Source organism: Dermochelys coriacea, chromosome 15 (genome assembly GCF_009764565.3).
Source record: "Dermochelys coriacea isolate rDerCor1 chromosome 15, rDerCor1.pri.v4, whole genome shotgun sequence".
NCBI lineage: Eukaryota > Metazoa > Chordata > Testudines > Dermochelyidae > Dermochelys > Dermochelys coriacea.
The window spans coordinates 13836074-13854732 of record NC_050082.1 but is presented as its reverse complement, the minus strand read 5'-3'; the positions used below and the strand labels follow the sequence as shown (position 1 = coordinate 13854732).

General features: G+C 48.7%; 1 protein-coding gene and 1 long non-coding RNA gene across 8 annotated transcripts in view; one reads left to right on the top strand and one right to left on the bottom strand.

Annotated features, from left to right (window-relative positions):
- Positions 1-1444: 1444 nt before the first annotated feature.
- Positions 1445-18659, bottom strand: part of LOC119843801 (thyroid adenoma-associated protein homolog) — a 39125-nt gene continuing 21910 nt past the window's right edge. For 4 of the 5 annotated variants that reach the window (XM_038373681.2, XM_038373682.2, XM_043498465.1 and 1 more), the window contains 13 exons: positions 17191-17334; positions 16039-16143; positions 15180-15380; positions 13532-13682; positions 12294-12540; positions 11659-11895; positions 10777-11002; positions 10203-10409; positions 9605-9843; positions 7400-7582; positions 5274-5540; positions 3649-3854; positions 1445-2376 (listed from right to left, as the gene is read on the bottom strand). In XM_038373681.2, the coding sequence (XP_038229609.1) occupies positions 2105-2376; positions 3649-3854; positions 5274-5540; positions 7400-7582; positions 9605-9843; positions 10203-10409; positions 10777-11002; positions 11659-11895; positions 12294-12540; positions 13532-13682; positions 15180-15380; positions 16039-16143; positions 17191-17334 (2685 nt within the window). In that variant the 3' untranslated portion in view covers positions 1445-2104. Of the gene's footprint in view, positions 2377-3648; positions 3855-5273; positions 5541-7399; positions 7583-9604; positions 9844-10202; positions 10410-10776; positions 11003-11658; positions 11896-12293; positions 12541-13531; positions 13683-15179; positions 15381-16038; positions 16144-17190; positions 17335-18659 lie in introns of those variants that run through there. The other variant, XM_043498466.1, reaches the window with a different exon arrangement.
- LOC122456848 lies at positions 5380-18507 on the top strand. 3 transcript variants are annotated; one of them, XR_006275948.1, is made up of 3 exons: positions 5380-5518; positions 13403-14884; positions 18088-18507. It is a non-coding gene; the product is annotated as an uncharacterized LOC122456848 (long non-coding RNA). The 3 variants fall into 3 exon arrangements; XR_006275950.1 differs by lacking the exon at positions 18088-18507 and having other exon boundaries at positions 13403-14216; positions 14754-15184; XR_006275949.1 differs by lacking the exon at positions 18088-18507 and having other exon boundaries at positions 13403-14216; positions 14749-15184.

Genomic DNA, 18659 nt, shown 5'->3' with positions numbered 1-18659 from the left:
TACAGAGAAAGGCCAAAAACCCCCAGGGCCTCTTCCAATCTGATCCTAGGGTGTAGCAGGTAAGATATTTCCAGAAGAGAGAGGCTGTATTAATGCCATTGTGCCAGGCACTGGAAAGACCTCATCTGGAATACTAAGGTGCACAAGTCCTCCTTTTCTTTTTGCGAATACAGACTAACACGGCTGCTACTCTGAAACCTGGAATACTGTGTACAATTCTGGTCATCCATGTACAGGGAAGCTGAATTCAAACTGGAGCAGGTGGGGAGAAGGGCCACTAGAATGATCCGGGGACTAGAGGACTGAATTTAGGGGTGAGGAGACTAGAAGAGCTTGGTTTGTTCAGCATAGGAAAGTGAAGGCTGAAAGAGGATATGATTGCTCCCTATAAATACATGAGGAGGGTAAACACCAGGGAGGTCGAAGAGCTATTTAAGCTAAAGGGCAGTGCTGGCACAAGAACAAATGGGTATAAGCTGGCAATGAGACAAAGGTTTCTAATGATCAGCGGTGCAAGGTTCTGGAGTGGCCTCCCAATAGGCACAGTGGGGGAAAACAACTGAACTAGTTTTAAGATGGGGCTTGATCAGTTTATGACTAGGCTTTTATTTTATTAATTGAATTGTGGGCACACTGGACTCTGTATAAACAGGTAAAAGAGTCAGGAAGTGAAGTGATGCGACAGCAGGGGACTGAACTCAATGGCACAGGAGGTTCTTCGAGTTCTGTATCTTAAATCTCATCTGAAATGGCCTAAAACTAAAATGTCAGGCTCTTAATCTTCATGTCAAGCTTTCAAAATTTTATTTCCAAAACATTTTGAGAATAACACTTTTCTGCCACAGCTGGTGCTTTCTGGATTTTAAGTCCTGTAGGACTGATTAGCACAGCTGAGTTCACTCCCTTAAGAGGGTTTAGATGTTAGACAAGAAGAGAGAGTCAGTCAGCCTGGGACTCATTCACTTTTGTTCCTACAAAGAGGGGAGCCAAGGAAAGTTGTGGCAGCTCTGACTCTGTGTGTTTGATCTGCTCTCAGACAGGATCAGCGCCTGCATGTATTCCCCACCCTCTCACTACATCACACTGGATTAAGCTGGAGAGTGACGCATGAAGGGTCCCTTTTGTACTCTGAAGCCAGGAACTCTGGGACAGAGGCTGTATCAGTGAGGCATGGGGTCAACTGAGACAAGATGAAGGCTCTGTTGGTATGGGATTGTTGTTGCACCAGCAGTTTGGATTAAAGTTAGACCATAAGGATGAATAAGTGAAGTAGTAACTAAGCTCTGAGAGTCAGACTAATATTTGAGGAATCAGGGCATTTGCTAACTGATTGGGGTGTCTATATTTTCCATTTGAAAAGTGTTTCAGAGTGTTTTATAACACTGAATAATAGCAACACCCAATTAGGACTCTTTATTAGTGATAAAATCCAAGGGACACATTATTCAGCCAAAAGCATGTTTTATTGGCTCCTTATAACAGGAGCCACAAACGTGGATAAAAAAACAGTGAAATAAGATCAGGCGAGCAGGGGGATCAGAGTTTGAGATGTGACCTCTTTCCTTTGAGACGTGTTCTCTCTGGTCCTTCTGGGAGTAGCGCTTCCAACTCTCCTCATTACAAGGAAGGCTGTCTTGACCTGAGAGTATCGGGCATACCAAGGAGCCCATGCCTTTCAGGTAGAGAGGAGCAGAATCATGGGCTAAGACCATCACTGGTATTATATGTTGGTAGTGATCTAACGCTACCCTCTGAATGAAGAACTGGAAGCTGTCACCTCCTGGCTTGATCCAGAGAACGTGTGGTTGATAAAATAAGTCTGAGGAACCAGGATAACCTGAGGGGGAGAGGGGCCTGGATCCCAGGTAGTAGGACACTGTACCACTTCCCTTTCCTGGCTGGTGAATGGGGAGTACCTGAGTTCCATCAATAACCTACCAGTTCTGGATGGCTCCCGGCAGAGGAGAAATCAGGAAGGTGAGCACAGAGATCCAGCAGTGTCTCAGAACAGAGATCTAAAGCACAGTGTAAAGAGAGCACACACTGTCCCTTGGCTAATGGCTCATGGTAACTCAGTACAACACAGTTCTGCCACCCAGGATGATCAGACAGGTCTTACTGAGCACCTTATATCTGTGATCCCATAGTCTAAACTGAAGGTGGGGGCCATTCCATGCTGGGCCAGCAGTTCCTGTACCAGCACAAGCTCACTTCTCAGCTCCTGGGAAGTGCAGTGGATCTCTGAAGCACTGATGTGGGTCCTTTCCAGACCATCCAGAGCATGGGCCAGAAGTGTAGCCTTCACCAGTAGCGCTGTGACAGCAGCATGCACCTTTGCACACCCCAGAGCTTTCATATGCAAAGATGCAATGGCATCTAAAATGGAGCAGAACAAGGCATTAATAGGGTTAGGGTGTGTATAGGATATCAGTGGCCATCAAAAGTAATTTATTGAGACAGACGACAGGGCAAATAGTCCTGTTCTCACTGTCCCATCCTCTCTACGAGCCAAATTCCCATGTACGTCAGAGGGCAGATAAAGCACCATGCTGCTGTAGCAGGAGTTAAGCTGTCACTGAAAAACCACTGCCGCTCTCAATGATGCCTTGACATGCACTCCCAGCAGCAGCATGAAGGTGTGCAGAGCCATGAACACTCACCAGGGACTGCTGGCTTTTTTTCTGTTCCTGCCACAGGTGAATTCCGATAACACCTGACTTGGCCTGTCAACACATGGCCCAGACACAGGCTCGTGCTTAAGCCTAGCTAAGCGTCTCTGTTTGTTATTTAGTTTTCTTCATTTACAGAAGTGCCGGGCAGCTCCTCTGGACGTTTGCCTCAGTTTACCTTGGCTGCACAGAGCACAGCCAGCCCCTCCCCAGCACGACAGCTCTAGTACAGAGATGCTACCGCAGTTTCCCTTGCCATGGGCAAATAGTTTATTATGCAGGTAACATTACGGGGCTTTCTGGATGTAATTTCCAGTTATCCCAAACCTCCAAGCTGTTTCTCATTCTCCAGTTTCACCTCTAAGCCCTATTCATGATCAACTGGCTCCTATTAGTGTAACTGTGTGGTGAATTTGGCCAAGAAACAGAAAACAAGTTAGCATTGTCAGTCAATGGCACAGACCCTGCAAAGGGACAATTATGGAATATAGTGGCTATTCCCTGGCTTTTCCTTTTGCACTCTTCGTTTTGTTCGTCCCACCCTTGGTGCTGTTTGAAGGGAGGCTGGTTTATGGGGGGGAAATGTTGGAACAACAAACCTAAATGTAGCAGGTTTCTCCACATGTGGATCGTGGGCTAGAGCCCAGGTGAACTGTATTAACCTGACTGAGAACATCATTGAAAAAGTGTAAATACTATGAAGTCACTTAAACCCCAAGTTTAATGTATCTTTGAATTCGCAATATGGCAGGAAGTAATGTGCCACTTCTTCCATTTTACTTTATTTAAAGGAATTATTCTAGCACATCGTTAAAGAGAGCAGCAATTAGTGTAGATCCTACATACAAACAAATTTGTGCTTTATGAACAAGTGTCATGTATGCAACCACCTTTGCTTTGGTGTTAAGGCTGACACTGCGGGATATCTGACTGCCCATTGTGGGGAGAGATTAGATGCGATGCCAGTGCAGTTACGTACCTTGGCCCCACCAGTGCTTGCAGTACTGTAGGTTGTGTAAGATGCTGGGTCCAGTGGCTTTCAGCCAACGTTGAGTGAAGTCACAAAGCCGAGTGGCAGCGGGCACCCTGTCTAGCAGCTGAAGGAGGAAGGGGAGCAGCAGTCGGGATAAGACAGCTGGCTCTGCAAAAACATTGGGTTCGTCCTCTTTATACAGGCTGACCGCTCTGAAAGGGAAGCCAAGTCAAACGATAAACCCCACGTTTTGTCTCAGTCACTGATCTGCTCCTCCAAACACACCAGCACGATTTCACGCTATGTACCAGCTGTGATAGCACAGTGATGGGTGTTGCATGAGCAGACGGGGCTTTCAGTATTGGTGACTAGAAAGAATGGGATTTCACATATTTTGTATTTACAGATTGAAAGGTCCAAGGCCTCCCTCTGTGGAGGATAACTCCCTTGGGATGCTGTCAGTAATATCTCCCATCTATAGAGCACAATTTTACAGGACTGTACCCCCATTAACTCCTTAATCCACACAAGTCCCTTGGGAGAGACTGAAGTGTCATCTCTATTGTACAGATGGAGACGCAGAGAGATTAAAGGCCTGATTTTCAAACGTGAGTGCCTAAAGCAAGGCACCTACGTAAGTGGCCTGATTTTGAGAGGTGCTGAGCACACGCAACCACGAGTGAAGTCAATGGGAGCTATGGGTGCTCAAAACTTATAAATAAATAAATCAGGCCACTTATTTAGGTGCTTGAATAGAGATTTGGATGCTTATGTTTAGGGCAGGATTTTCAAACATGGATGGACCAAGTTACCTGACCCAGGTGGCACAGTGAGACTGTGGCAGAGATAGAGACAGAACTCGGTAGACCCTGCCCTCTATTTTCAGCCTCATTTGCATCTAGTCTGGACATTTTTATTTAAAAAAAAAAACACAAAACAAAGAAACCCCTAAACAGACCATTTATTTGCAGAGCCTAGTTTTTAATCTGCCCTTATAAAAACAAGTCGTCCCTATGGCTTTTATTCTGGAATACCATCTGGAGCAGCTTCCTCCGGAAGCAGAGACAAAACCAGGCTGCATTTGCTCTTTTCACTCCTACGAGGAGACGGAGCATCCCCTCCTTACCCTTTGCTGGCACGTGGGGATCACTGCTTGCATGTCTGGGCTGGCCTAGTCTGCACTGTGGTTGCTTTGCAATACACTTCTGGCATAACCAGCAATGGCTGGATCTCTCCAGGGTATTGGTATACTCCTGTGGCATGAAACAACCATAGATGTTCTTACGCCATTTCTAGTGTCTGCAGCTAGTGTTGGGAGGATATGGCCAGGAGAAAATTGGAAGTGGCCAGATCTTCCTATGCCGCAGCAATCCCCAGCTCTCCTCCCGGCCCCTTGAGGCTATTGCCAGGCAGCTGCTCTAATATACACTGGGATATTGGACCAGTGCAAAGTGGGATGGGGGAGTGCAAAGGTGCCTCAAAGCAATCTTTGTATCCCTTCTGGAGTTGCCGTGTGCCCTCCCCTTGGTCACAGCTGAAGATCGGTCCTGAAACGTTTCTGGTGTGTGGCTCTTGTGGGGGAGGGGGCAGTGTATGTGTCTCAACACCACTTTAGAATCCTAGCCGCTCACTTGTTGGCCTCCAGTTCTGTCAAGATGTTGCTGAGATCCAGCGTGGGGAGGTGCCGTAGCAAAAACTCAAAGGTGTCTTGGCAGCCCCAGAACTTTTCCAGCAGGACATGCAGCAGGCACACCAGCCCTCTGTTACCCTGGATGAAGACACAGCTATCTTGAGACTGCACTCCCGACATATGCTGAACAAGGCTGGCGAAGACAGAGGCTTCACGCCGTACTTCCTGATCCTCATCTTGTAGCAGGTAAATGCCCATGTCCATCACACTGAGTGGAAAAAGAAAGCAGACTTCATTTTAGTAGCATTTGGTGCTATCCAAATTTCCAAGCTATCCAACTACAATGCCCGGGGATATTCCTACACAGTGAGGTTATAATTAACAGGAAACTGGTTTAAACACTTGGATGGTCAATATCATCATTACTTGTTTCTGGCAGTGCTTGGTTCTTTTCCCTTTTGTAAAGTGACATACAATATCCTCAAATACTCCACAACCTTGTCACAGACAGTCTACCTCTGTTCATCAGTGCAATGTGCCCCATCCAATATTATATTGAGGATTTTCATGAGGACGTTGTTGGGAAGAGTTGGACCCAATATTTACATTTTGTTTAAAAAAATATTGTTTTACAAACCCTTAGGTCAACAGAAACATTTCCAGTATTTTTATTTAAACTCCAACTTACAAGTCTTTTGTTTCAATTTAAATTTTCCTGTGTTGTGTTTGCAACTGGAATATTGCAGAGTAGTGTTATCCTGCATAGGGGCCAGAAAATGAAACTGACAAGTTCATTTTCATTGTCCAGGCTGAGTGAAATGCAGAGAGTAAACAAACAGTACTTGGAGCAAAAAGGAGCGGAGGCTTTCAGGTGTTAGCAGCAGCAGTAAGATAACCAGCATCTTGTTTTTAAAAATGTGATTTGTAACTTGGCAACGTCCCCTTTAATATTCTTCAATGCAATTTTCCTTCAATGCAAATCTTCTATTAAATAGGCAAGTTATTAACCTTTAGGGCCAGAAACTGGGATTTTGGATGCTAGAGCAGTACTGGAAATGTGTATTGTCAATGACCATCAAGAAAACCTGACTTTCATGCCACCACGATAACAAGTATTGCTCAAAATCAAGCTGAATTAGCTCTTGCCAGGAAATTAAAGAATAAATAATACGAGGTTTTTTAGTTATATAAACAAAAAGAATAAGGATGGATGATATTTACTCCCACGTACATGAGGGGTAAATAACAGGGAGAGTGAAGAGCTATTTAAGCTAAAGAACAATGTTGGCACAAGAACAAATGGGTATAAACTGGCTATGAATAAATTCAGGCAGGAAATTAGAAGAAAGTTTCTAAACATCAGAGGGATGAGATTCTGGAACAGCCTCCCCGTAGGAGTTATAGGGGCAAACAATTTGTTTTAAGAGAGAGCTGGATACATTTTTTTAGTGTGACTGTATGACGGGGTTGCTTATGCTGGAAGGGGTTAAGACTCAGCAGCCCTGAGGCCCATATCTGGTGTATGGTCCTAAAAGCTCATGCTTCAGGGTTTCTGCCGGCTACTTGCAGGGGTCAGGTAGGGATTTTCCGCTCCAGTGTATTCTGGGATGGTTATTTTTAAATCTCTTTCCTCTGATGTATCAGGGATGGCCACAGCTGGCAATGGGATATTGAACGGGGAGGGCCAGGACTCTCAGATGGCACCAAGCAGTCTCTCTCTCAGATGCTTGGCTGGCTGGTTCTTGCTCACATGCTTAGGGTCTAACTGATGGCCATGTGTGGGGTCGGGAAGGTATTTCCCCCCAGGTCAGATTGGCAGAGTTTTTGCCTTATTCTGCAGCAGGTGGGTGTGGGTCAGTTGCCAGGATTATGTAGGTGTATCTCATTGAATCATTTCCTGCCGTTGTGGGGGCCTCAGGCACTGGTGCACAGTGGCCCCTCCTACTCTCTGCCTATGGCACATAATACTCTAGTCTCCTGCGGGCTGGAATACTTTGGTCTCATTTCGGTTGTTGGGATCAGTGTGCGGGAGGTGGTGGTGGCCTGTGATACACGAGAGTTCTGACGAGATGATTTGGAGGGTCCCTTCTGGCCTCAACTCTCTGACTCTAAGTGTCAGCTACATACCGCACAGCAACCAACAGCAGGGATGGGCAGGAGGCTTCCAGGGCACTCTGAACCACATCAGCTCCTGCCAGCTTGAGAGACCTTGCTGCTGCCAGTCTCAGCACCTCCGAAGAAATGGATCTGCTGCATCTTTCCAGCATCACGCACCATCGCTCAAGCAGGGGATAATCCCGAAGTTTGGAACTGTCACAGGACGAGTGAGAGAGATGGAATGTCAAAGTCAGGTCATTCCTTCTGGCTCCATCAGACACTGGCACTCAGCTGACTGCCCCAAAACAGAATTCTCCCTTTTCAGGGAGATTCTGTACCAATAAGCCAGACCCATGTCACTGCACCAGACTAGTGAAGCTGCCATAAATCCTTTGACATTGGGCATTTGTTGATGTCTACTGCAAAGACTAAATCAAAATGCTTTAAAGTTTATCAGCTCCTGTAGTGAAAGATCATGGTTCTCTGCAGAACACTGTGGAGAAGCAGTAGCCCCTCTGGTTCTGTCCCTCTCACAGCAGTTACATCCTATTATTCTCCATCCATTCAAGCACAGGGTCTGGGAGTCCCGAGAAGCAGGGCCACTTGAGGTCAAATGCTACACCAGGCACAAAAGGATTACCGTAGCTGCCAGTATTTTAGGGTGATACCTGCCCCAGGGCTCCTTGGACACATAGCATTGTTTATGCTGTACCTTGCTTACTGGACAATTATCTCCTGCACTGACACCTCTGTAACTGGCACCCCTACGTTTCTTAGCCAGCACCATTCTACATGTTGCTGCAGGCATGTAACTACAGCTTCTGTTCAGTTGCAAGCGATCTGCTTCTCTACATTGTTTGTCTCCTCTCTCTCGGAGAGTGAAGTAAATTGGTATCATAGAATCATAGAATCATAGAATATCAGGGTTGGAAGGGACCCCAGAAGGTCATCTAGTCCAACCCCCTGCTCAAAGCAGGACCAAGTCCCAGTTAAATCATCCCAGCTAGGGCTTTGTCAAGCCTGACCTTAAAAACCTCTAAGGAAGGAGATTCTACCACCTCCCTAGGTAACGCATTCCAGTGTTTCACCACCCTCTTAGTGAAAAAGTTTTTCCTAATATCCAATCTAAACCTCCCCCATTGCAACTTGAGACCATTACTCCTCGTTCTGTCATCTGCTACCATTGAGAACAGTCTAGAGCCATCCTCTTTGAAACCCCCTTTCAGGTAGTTGAAAGCAGCTATCAAATCCCCCCTCATTCTTCTCTTCTCCAGACTAAACAATCCCAGCTCCCTCAGCCTCTCCTCATAAGTCATGTGCTCTAGACCCCTAATCATTTTCGTTGCCCTTCGTTGTACTCTTTCCAATTTATCCACATCCTTCCTGTAGTGTGGGGCCCAAAACTGGACACAGTACTCCAGATGAGGCCTCACCAGTGTCGAATAGAGGGGAACGATCACGTCCCTCGATCTGCTCGCTATGCCCCTACTTATACAACCCAAAATGCCATTGGCCTTCTTGGCAACAAGGGCACACTGCTGACTCATATCCAGCTTCTCGTCCACTGTCACCCCTAGGTCCTTTTCCGCAGAACTGCTGCCGAGCCATTCGGTCCCTAGTCTGTAGCGGTGCATTGGATTCTTCCATCCTAAGTGCAGGACCCTGCATTTATCCTTATTGAACCTCATTAGATTTCTTTTGGCCCAATCCTCCAATTTGTCTAGGTCCTTCTGTATCCTATCCCTCCCCTCCAGCGTATCTACCACTCCTCCCAGTTTAGTATCATCCGCAAATTTGCTGAGAGTGCAATCCACACCATCCTCCAGATCATTTATGAAGATATTGAACAAAACGGGCCCCAGGACCGACCCCTGGGGCACTCCACTTGACACCGGCTGCCAACTAGACATGGAGCCATTGATCACTACCCGTTGAGCCCGCCTATCAGACCACCTACCACACAGGGCAGAGCTCAAATGCAGTGCCAGTTAAATCAGTATAGTGGAAGGGCACATGCCTCCAATAAAATTCAATGCGAACCAAATAGGAGCAAGAGAAAAAAAGCCAGGACAGAAGCACAAACCTGAATATATTATATAGGCAAATGCCGAAAAAGTATCTGCTATTGTAAGGCTCAGTGCTGCTCCTACCGAAACCCAGGGCAAAACTCTTATTGACTTCTATAAACCATCAGAAAATGAGCGGGAGGGTACAGGAGAATAAGACACTACTTACCCCAGGACAAAGAGCAAGCTAATCACAGACAGTGCCTGGAAGAGGAGGTCTGGGCCAGGAGACTCCGTTTCCACCATAGACAGCAGGACATCCACACACGCTGCTGCAGGACCCAAGAGTTTATGGAAAACATCCTGGGTCTGGGATGAAGGACTGCGGCACAGATGCACCAGAGCCTCCAGGTACAACTTCAGGAACTCTTTGTCCCTCCGACCTTGTAGCACCGACTTCAGGTTCTCCTGTTGGAGAAATAAGGAATCAGTGTCCCTCTCTGAAAAAGCCCTTTCAATTTGGGATTAGCAAGGACACTTCTAAAGCTAAACTGCAGCCGTGGAAGTGCGGTGGATTAACTCTCTAGCCACTCACCTCTAGAGACTTGGGTTCAAATTCCCATTAGCATGTGAGGAGAAAGGCATACAGTGTCAGTACTAAGTGAATGAGCTCAGCACAGTGATTTCTAGGAACACCTAACTAGCTAAGCTCATCAGAATGAGAGCTCAGAAAGGCACGATCTAGTTCCACAATGTGGGGGGTGTTAGGATTGAACAGGTCCTGAACGTTCACTCTGATTTAAAATCTCTATGGAGCCTTGCCTTACCAGTAACGTCAGCTGGAGACTCTTCTCTAAGTCCTTGCTTCTTTCCTCCTCCCCTTCAATCACCCACATCAGGATGGCTGATTGTATATCAACATCTGCCCCTTGGAGGAGCAAGCAAACTGCACCAACTCTCTCAGCCCCAGCCGGGCTTGCTGCCTCCTTGCAAAGGAAGTGGGTGATAACTTGATGGAACACAGCAGAGCCCACCTGCAAGAAAACCAGAACAGCTGCTTATATGCTGCTCCATGAAAGTCTGTGCTTTCCAGAGAGGGACAAGATCCCCTTGATGTGGGCCAGGTTTGCATGAGTGCCCTGCACTATGTGCCCACTGCTAGCACATTTAATAAAAGTGAAATAGCTGGAGAACTAATTTTAACCTACATTTTCCCCTTAAGCAGAGATGCTCTGCCTGCTCCTCATCCCTATCCTGTACTCCAGACCCAGCAGAGCTTTTACAATGGTCCATTGTGAGTTTGCAGCTTGACTATTATTATATTCCTGCTGCATATTCCTTATCCTTGAGCTGTTTCTGTGGCCCCAGTGAGCCACAATGAACACATCCAGAGGCAAATACCTGGAGCTTGGAAGATCTTGCCTTCTGCCCTGGCCTGAAGTTGTCCAGTTCACTGCTCACAACCTCTTGAAGACGCTTTGCAAAACCCTGGGTGCAGCTCCCCACCAACAGGGAGATGACTTGGAGGTAGGCCGAGCGAATCAGAGGGCACTGCTGTGAGGGAGTGACCAACCAGAACTGGCCTTCCAGCTGATGAGCCACAGACAGCATGGCATCTGCCGACAAACTGAAAGGAAACGGCAGAGTTTACCTAGCAAGGTACCAGTAACAATAGTTATGGGTTAGCTGTTACTAAAAAGCTTGGATGCAGGAGCATTAGCGTGTCTCTCTGAAAGGTGCTGGCCCGGTTCTCTCTGCAGAGCCATGCGTTACAATTCTGTTTCTTGGAAGGGGACAGGATACTGCATTGATAAAGGTTGGGAAAACTGCTCAGTCGTTACTAGACCACCCTGTACCCTGTCTTATGGTGGCGTCATTGGGCTCTTTCCTTCTGTTTCTAGGGTGTGTGATGGAACCTTTCCCCCACCCCTGCAACCAAACAGAACATGAGGTCAGCGTACGTCCTTCTGCATTGTCCCTCGCACTCCATGAAGCAGCCAGCAGGGCTCCATGCAGTATGGTCTGTCCTTATTTCTTGCCCCTTCGATAGCAAATGGAGCCGTTTCACAAAAGGCTGGATGGCCATAAACACAGGAAGCGAGTCAGCTGGTGAGGCCGTGATGGAGCCGCTGCTCTGCCACTCAGCTGGGAAGCAACATTCCTAGGTTAATTTCAGTGTTTGCCTCGGCATTCCTTGCCAGGCTGCTCACACTACACCCCTGGCTTTGGAGTCTGGATCTTGTGGCCGTGCAAACAGAAAGGGAGTGAGGGAATGACACTCACCAGTTGGTGTCTGCAGCGTAAGCCAGCAGAGCCCGTATCTGCAGCAGATGCCCATGGAGCGTGTTGTGGGATAGGACACTGCCTTGCTTAGCTAAGTCCCCAGCCAGTCGCAGCAGGAGCTTCCCGTATTCAGCCGTAGGGACAACAGGGACCAGGGCCTTGGCTGCCATGACTCGCACAGCATAGATGGGGTTTCCTGCAAGCTGAAGCAAGGGCTCCAGGAAGCAAGTGGAGATGCTACGGAGCGAGCAGTGCAGAGCGGGAAACAAAGCAAAGATTATCCTCCTGCTGGTCTTCGGCCCTGCTAAATGGAGCTGAACAGAAAGGGCTAGGAAAGGACGACGACAGCTTGAGAGCACGTCTCGGCTCTGCCCGTCAGCTCCTCGGGGCCTCTGAGCCCTCCGTACCAGCAGTGTCACTGCAGTGCCCGGCCGTCGCACAGCCCATCCTCTGCAAGGACGCAAGTGAACTAGAAGAGGGCAGGGACCCTCCCCCTCTGCAGAAGGCGGCTGGATGCCATTGGCTCTGGGAGGCGGTCAGCCTCACGCAGGCCATAGGTAGCAGTGCCCTGCGGGGACCCCTGGCCTGCACCCTGCCACCTGCCCATGCGGTGGCCTCCTCCCCTTTTTCTCTACCTGCTCAGTCCATCTGCCCCGGGTTGGAGTTTTGCCAAGAGCGTGAGGATGGCGTGGAGCGAGGGGCAGAGGTGAAACCTCCCTCCCTCCGGCTCTCCTGCCGTCTCCAGAGCTGAGTGCAGCTCTCCCAGCAGGATCTCCCTCAGCTGCGGGTAGCGGCTGAAGAACGCCTGAGGGCTCACCCCGTCCTGAGCGCAGCTATCTTCCCGGCTCCGCTTCGGACCCAGCACCCGAGCTGTGAGGGCGCCTGAAAGAAAGCAAACGGGGGAAGGGCATCAGGAACCAAAGCCACTGGCTCACGGCAGGGATGAACCAGCTACCCATGTACTCTGCCTTGTGCTTCAGCATGAACAGCAAGTCCAACAGGGCCGCGTTCAGGCAGAGGCAAGGTATTAGTGGTTTGAGCACGGAGACTCCTTAACGTCTCTCCTTGGAGCCTGCTTCAAATCCCAGCAGGGCTGACTCAGCCATTCATTCTTCCCAGGCAGGGAGATGGAGTCCCATGCAATGTACTCGATGGGAGACACTCTCAAAAGAGACTCTGAAGAGCAGGTCCCCCCTGCTCTGCAGGGCATTAAAGATGCTGTGGCCTGTTTGCTGGGGTTTGCCTTGGGCCCTTGTGCAGCATCTCCCACTCCACTCGCTTTCATGCTGAGCCACCCTCCACCCCAGAGATGGCTGCATTTCACTGATGCTGTGTGTAGTTGGAGAGATGGAGATAAGTCAAAATGTAGATCCTGACGGGGACTGCCCCAAAGGTCAGAACCGGGGTTTTGCTTGGGGCCATCTCGAGGGCAGTTTGGAAAATGCTCTGTGGGGTGGGAGTCTGTATTCAACATTACTCTTAGACCCTTTAGGAAACAGCTACTGTCACCCTCCCTAAATAGCAAAGGAAGTGGCTGGCAGACCTGTTAAGCTGAGCATTCCTGAAGTAGCCCAGCGCTTGTCTAATCTGGAACTCTTTCGAACTGATAGAGGAATTAGCCTGTTAAGACTCACTCTAGACTGGAGGACATGTTTTGCAAACCGTACGACACCGTATCTCCTCCCCACCAATATTATTCATAGCAGAGTTTCTGACATGCTCTTCTTGCTTTCTATTCCATTAGTTCCTCAGAGGGCACTATGGGCTGGGCACTGAGCAGAGCAATGGCCTTGCTCCGATGGAGGGTCACTGATGGAAGGAAACCTGTGTGTGCACCCCATGGCACTGCTAGGAATAAGCAGCTATTACTCACTGAAGAGCTGGATGGCTGCGTTTCTCATGGCCCAGCTAGACGAGCCTAGTGCCTTCAGAAGCAGAGCCATCATAGGCGGGACATACTGGAGCAGCGCCGCTCCCAGACCGGAGCCACGCACCAGTGTCTGCAACACATGCAAGGCAGAGACCTGCAGAGAAAAACGCAACAAAGATCACTGGGGTGGCCCAGGGACTTCTTGGGGCCCACTGGCAGAAGGCAGTGCCCTGGGTCTGGTCTCTACAGAATTGTTCATCAAAGGGTGTCTTGTAAGGTCTCCAGTGAAAGCCTGGTCATGCTGATCGACATAATCCCTGTGAAGTGTTTGTACAGATAATTTGTGAAGGGGGGAGGGTGTTTCTTTCAGGTGGGAGCTGCTTATCCACCTGTCCAGCTATATGTAAATTGACTACTGTATACTTCACAACAGCTGTCTGTTTACAGACTGACTGCAGTGCTAATCAAGAGATTGTGAAATCTCCATGGGAGATTCTCTGCAGGAAAAAACAAGCAGCAGGAGGTATCCTGTTTACAAGTGATGACAGTGGATGGCTGGAACTATATCTGGGGATACAATGGTATGCCCAGGTATCCTTCACTGAGGGGTCAAGCTGCCTGCTGGCTTGTCTTTTGAATGGAGGATCACAGCTGGTCTGACTGTCTGAGGAGGAGAGAGAGACTTTGGGTGAGTAACCTTTATGAGACAGGGGAATGTCTTGTTAAGTTTAGGCTCTAGAAAACATGTTATGATTTTATTTTATATGTAACCATTTGTTCCCATTAATTCTATCTGCTTCTTCTCAAATCTCTGGTCTTTGTTAAATAAACTTTTCCTTGGTTTCACTACAAGCTAATCCAAGCACCGTCAACTGAGTGGAGTGGTGGTTCTAAGGTGCAGCTGGTGCATACTGTGCCTTTGGGAGTAGTGGATCTGTGAATGCGGGAAGCATGCAGTAGAATACAGGCTGGACTCTTCCGGGGGAAGCCTGGAGGGCTCAGGGGCTGCATGTGTCTATTGCTTACCTGGAGAGGGACAGTGGAGCCTCTGTGGGCTGAGGGGGGGTAGTCATTGTGTTGCTTATGGCTGGTGGAATTTATGATCTGACCCCTCACAGATATGGCTTCCTCACACTAGGGGCAGGTGGTAGCGAGGTGCCTTGCAGGCCTGGGTACACCCCCCACCCCCAAGAAATGTCACAGTCATTTCCCATTCATAGAGCAGCTTTCTTTGCCAAGGAGCTTGATGTACTACACAGAATGCACGAGTCACTTCTGGGGACACAGCAAACACTAGGCAGTAGTTCGGGAAAGCGAACGGAAAGCCGTCTGCCTCAGTTGGATCGGCCAGGGAAGGTAAGTTGGTGTGACGCTGCGGTGAACAGCTCTACTCTAGTGAAAACCAGCAGGACGCTTGGAGTGGGCACAAGTGGTTTGCTTGTGGGGTTTGTCTCATCTGACAGATGGTACTGTAGGCAGCACGGTGACCCCAGCCCCATTCGGAGAGCAGGTTCCTCGCTCAGCAGCACCACTGTCTGGGATTCAGGAGGCAGTCTGCCAGGCTAACCAACATAGGCGAGAGGTAGGTCTCTTCTGCTGAATATCATCCACTGATGTGTGAGCTGAACTGCTCAGCGCTCAGGCCTCTTACCTGAGGGAGGTCCAGTGTCTGGTCCCAGTTCTGCGGGAGAGGCGTGTTGGCCAAGGCTAGTAAAGTCTGGATGCAATATGCTAGCAGAGGGCGCCCCTTGGAGGGATCCTCCCCACCGACGATACACAGAAAGAGCATGGGGAAGCCGGCTGCCCTGCGGGTAATGGAGCTGCTCCTGGGGCCACTTAACAATTCCAAACCCTGAGAAACAAAACCAGCACAGGAAGCTGTAAGTGACTGAGAGATGACACCGTGCGGTGTTCAGACCTGGATTGCAGTTTAGGAGCGCCTAGCTCCCAGGCCTGTGCTCACACCGCTGGTAAACATCCAACGCCCATGTTTGTTCTGTAATAAGTGCTGGGAGTGATACAGGGCTGGTACACGTGGACTTAACAGCCGAGGGGAGAGCAGGATCCAAAGGGCGTTCTGCTTAGTCCTCATTAGCTATAGGCTGGTTTGGGAAGAGGGGTTCAGTGGAGTGGAAGGGATGCTCAGACCTTTGGGGTGTACAAGACTCCAGCAATGGATTTTGGGGGAATACAGCAATGGTCTTTGGTCCTTAAATTTACAACTGTTCTAAACTTCTCTAAAAACAACACACATGGGTGTGCGTTCAGAACAATAAATGAGTGAGGGGTCAGAGGTCAATCAAATCTCTGACTTGACTGAAGTTAGTCTATCTCCTTACAGAAGGGGGCTGAGTTTTCCTGTGTTTGAACGCATACTGGGGTCCTGATCCTGACTGAGATCTTTGGGTATCTCTGTAATATAAGTAACAGTTACCTTTAACTGAAAAAGAGCATAAGCTTTTGTGAGACCATCTCCCCATGGTGCCTACAGCAAGAAGTGGTTGCAATACCTGTGCCAGCATCGTTCTTGGCACTGCTTGCAGTTCTGCACGAGGATGGTTCAGCAAAGCAGTGCAGAATTTGGTGAATCCCATGCTGCAACCTTCAACTGCTCCCTAGGACAGAAGAATACTCAGGGCTCTGCAGGTTCAAAGGGCTTTCCATCTGCTATCTAATCAACCCCCACAGCAGCCCCATGAGGGAGACCTTCGCCCCTTTTCACAGATAGGGAAGCAGAAGCAGATAAATGTAATGACTTGGTCAAAGCTGCAGAAGTTAAGTGTCAGAGCCAGGATTAGAAATCAGGAGTGCCTGACTCGTAGTCCTATGCTTAAGCCAAAGCCCCTGGCCTACACAATAAAACATTAACATGGAGGAATTTTATGGAGCAGGGAAGTGGATTTTGTGGGTGAAGCTAATTATGAACCTCTGCTCACCCCTGTGTGGGTTCAAAGGGGACAGTCAAGCCACTCGCTTGTCTCACATGATATATTATCCCCACTGGGGTTACCACACATTCCAAACAGAATTTTTTAGAAGGTTCAATGTCGAGGTTTGCTGCATTGTGTGGGTCTAGTCTCTGCACTGCATCATGTGATGTGTAGCCCAGAGGCTGAGTGACAGAGCCCATAGTGCTATCCAAGAAACAGTGACATAACCAGCTGCATCCACTCAAAGGGATCCAGGTTCACTGCTGGGACACAAGGAAGGTAGGGCAGGAAGAAGAAGAGAGGGGATGTTGGACGCTTTTTTGTGGTCATTGCCACTGTCCAAAGCAGTAATGACTGGCTCCAAATAGAGCCCTGCTGTGTTCTTGGCCAGGAGTTGGCCCTTGTAAAGGTTACAGGGGGAAGGATTCCCACACTCAGGAGTGAAAACATTTGCCGAGTTATGGGCCAGCTGGAGCTTTCCTTTGCACTGCTGTAAGCCCCCAGTAGCCCCATTAAAGTCAGTGGAGTTGTTCCAGCATAACAGGGTGTAACAGCAGAATCTGACCCAGGGACCTGACGAATGGCCCTTAAAGGACAGACCTTGCTGCCCCAAGGGTCAGTGACATGAGCCCTAGGCCATTCAGAAGAGTGGGAGAGCCCCATCCCCGCAATCAGGCCTGAGACGGGACGGAGAGTGTGGCACAGCCTATCCGGGCTGGACACTGTTCTTACCCAGTGCCGACACTTCAGCAGCACTTCCTGAAACACTCTAGCTGCCATCTTGAACACAGTGAGTGGCAGGAGCGGCTCAGGCCCCGTTGTGGGTGCCAGGGGGAGAATCTTCTCCACTAGGCCTCCCAAGAGCAGCCCTATTTCCTGAGGGGACCAAAGAAACAAACCAAATTAGGCATGAGAGCGCGACCTCGCTGAATTGACATGGCCTCTCCTTGGTGCTAGTGAGGGATTTGGTGCATTGCTGGCTAAGAGCATCATTATGCTCCAGGGTGCTTTAAAACACAGAGCACATGGCGACCAGCAGACATGCCTCAACCTGGTTTCCACTGGCACAAACTGAAGAATCCCCTCAAGCTGGTATTGTGCTTTGCCCTCCCCTCGCCCCACCTCAGTCAATGCTTCAGTAAGGTGGGGAATTTATACCTATGCACTCTCCTGCGAGGATCAATCTGAGCCAGGTTTGAACCTGCTGCCACTGAAATGATAAAAACTCCCACTGACTTCAGTGGGAGCAAGATCAGGTCCCTGATTATCCCATCTCCTTGATCACGGATGTTCGTGAGTACCCAGGAATCAAACCAAACCAGACAGGCAGAGAGCAGCAAGAATCTATTGTGCAAGGACCCTGCAAGTTCTGGGAGGCATTTTAACACCAAGGCAAATCAATCAGGTTGTCCTTTATTATTGCTAAAGGGCAATAGCTAAGAATAGTGCTTTGCAGACTAATGCAAGAAGCCCAGGTCTCTGCCCTGAGAAGTTGAGTAAAACAATGTACAGACAAAGGAGGGGGGGGGATGCTAGAACAAAACCCTCTGATTTTGTAATGCTGAGGTGTGGCACAAGAAAGCAGGAGAGGACAGGTAGCAGAAGGTGCTAACAGAAGTGTATGTTCAGGAGGGCCTTGAAGGATAAGAGCAAGGTGGCTAAGAAACATGGCTCTAATTAGTGCTCCCTCAAGCTGTTTACAACGGTCCAGGGACAACTACCGGCCACCGACAGTACCAGGAGATGTGAGCTGGAACGACATCATCCATCAACTACGAGAAAGGGACTGAGAGACTTTTTCCATTGGACCATATGAACTGGAACCATAAACTCACTGAACATTAAATCTCACCAAATGAGGGTAAATCCATCCTCATCATCGTATCCACTCATTATACTCCTTACCTGAACAAAGCCATTATATGAAAAACATACCCCCATATCTCAATGTCTGTACTTTGACCCGTTAACCTTTTACCGCAAATCGGGGAGATTGCAGATTATGTATTCCTTACGCCATCCGATCCTAAACCAAACTTCGCACCCCTTGATAATCTGTACCTTATTCCCTGATAACCAGAAACTTCTATGCTTCAACTCTATACCATTTTGTTTTTATTTTAATATCATCTTAATAAAATTATTAATTCTTTACTGGTCTGGCAGCCAAGTGTAACGCAGAAAGGTGCAAAACTCTCTCC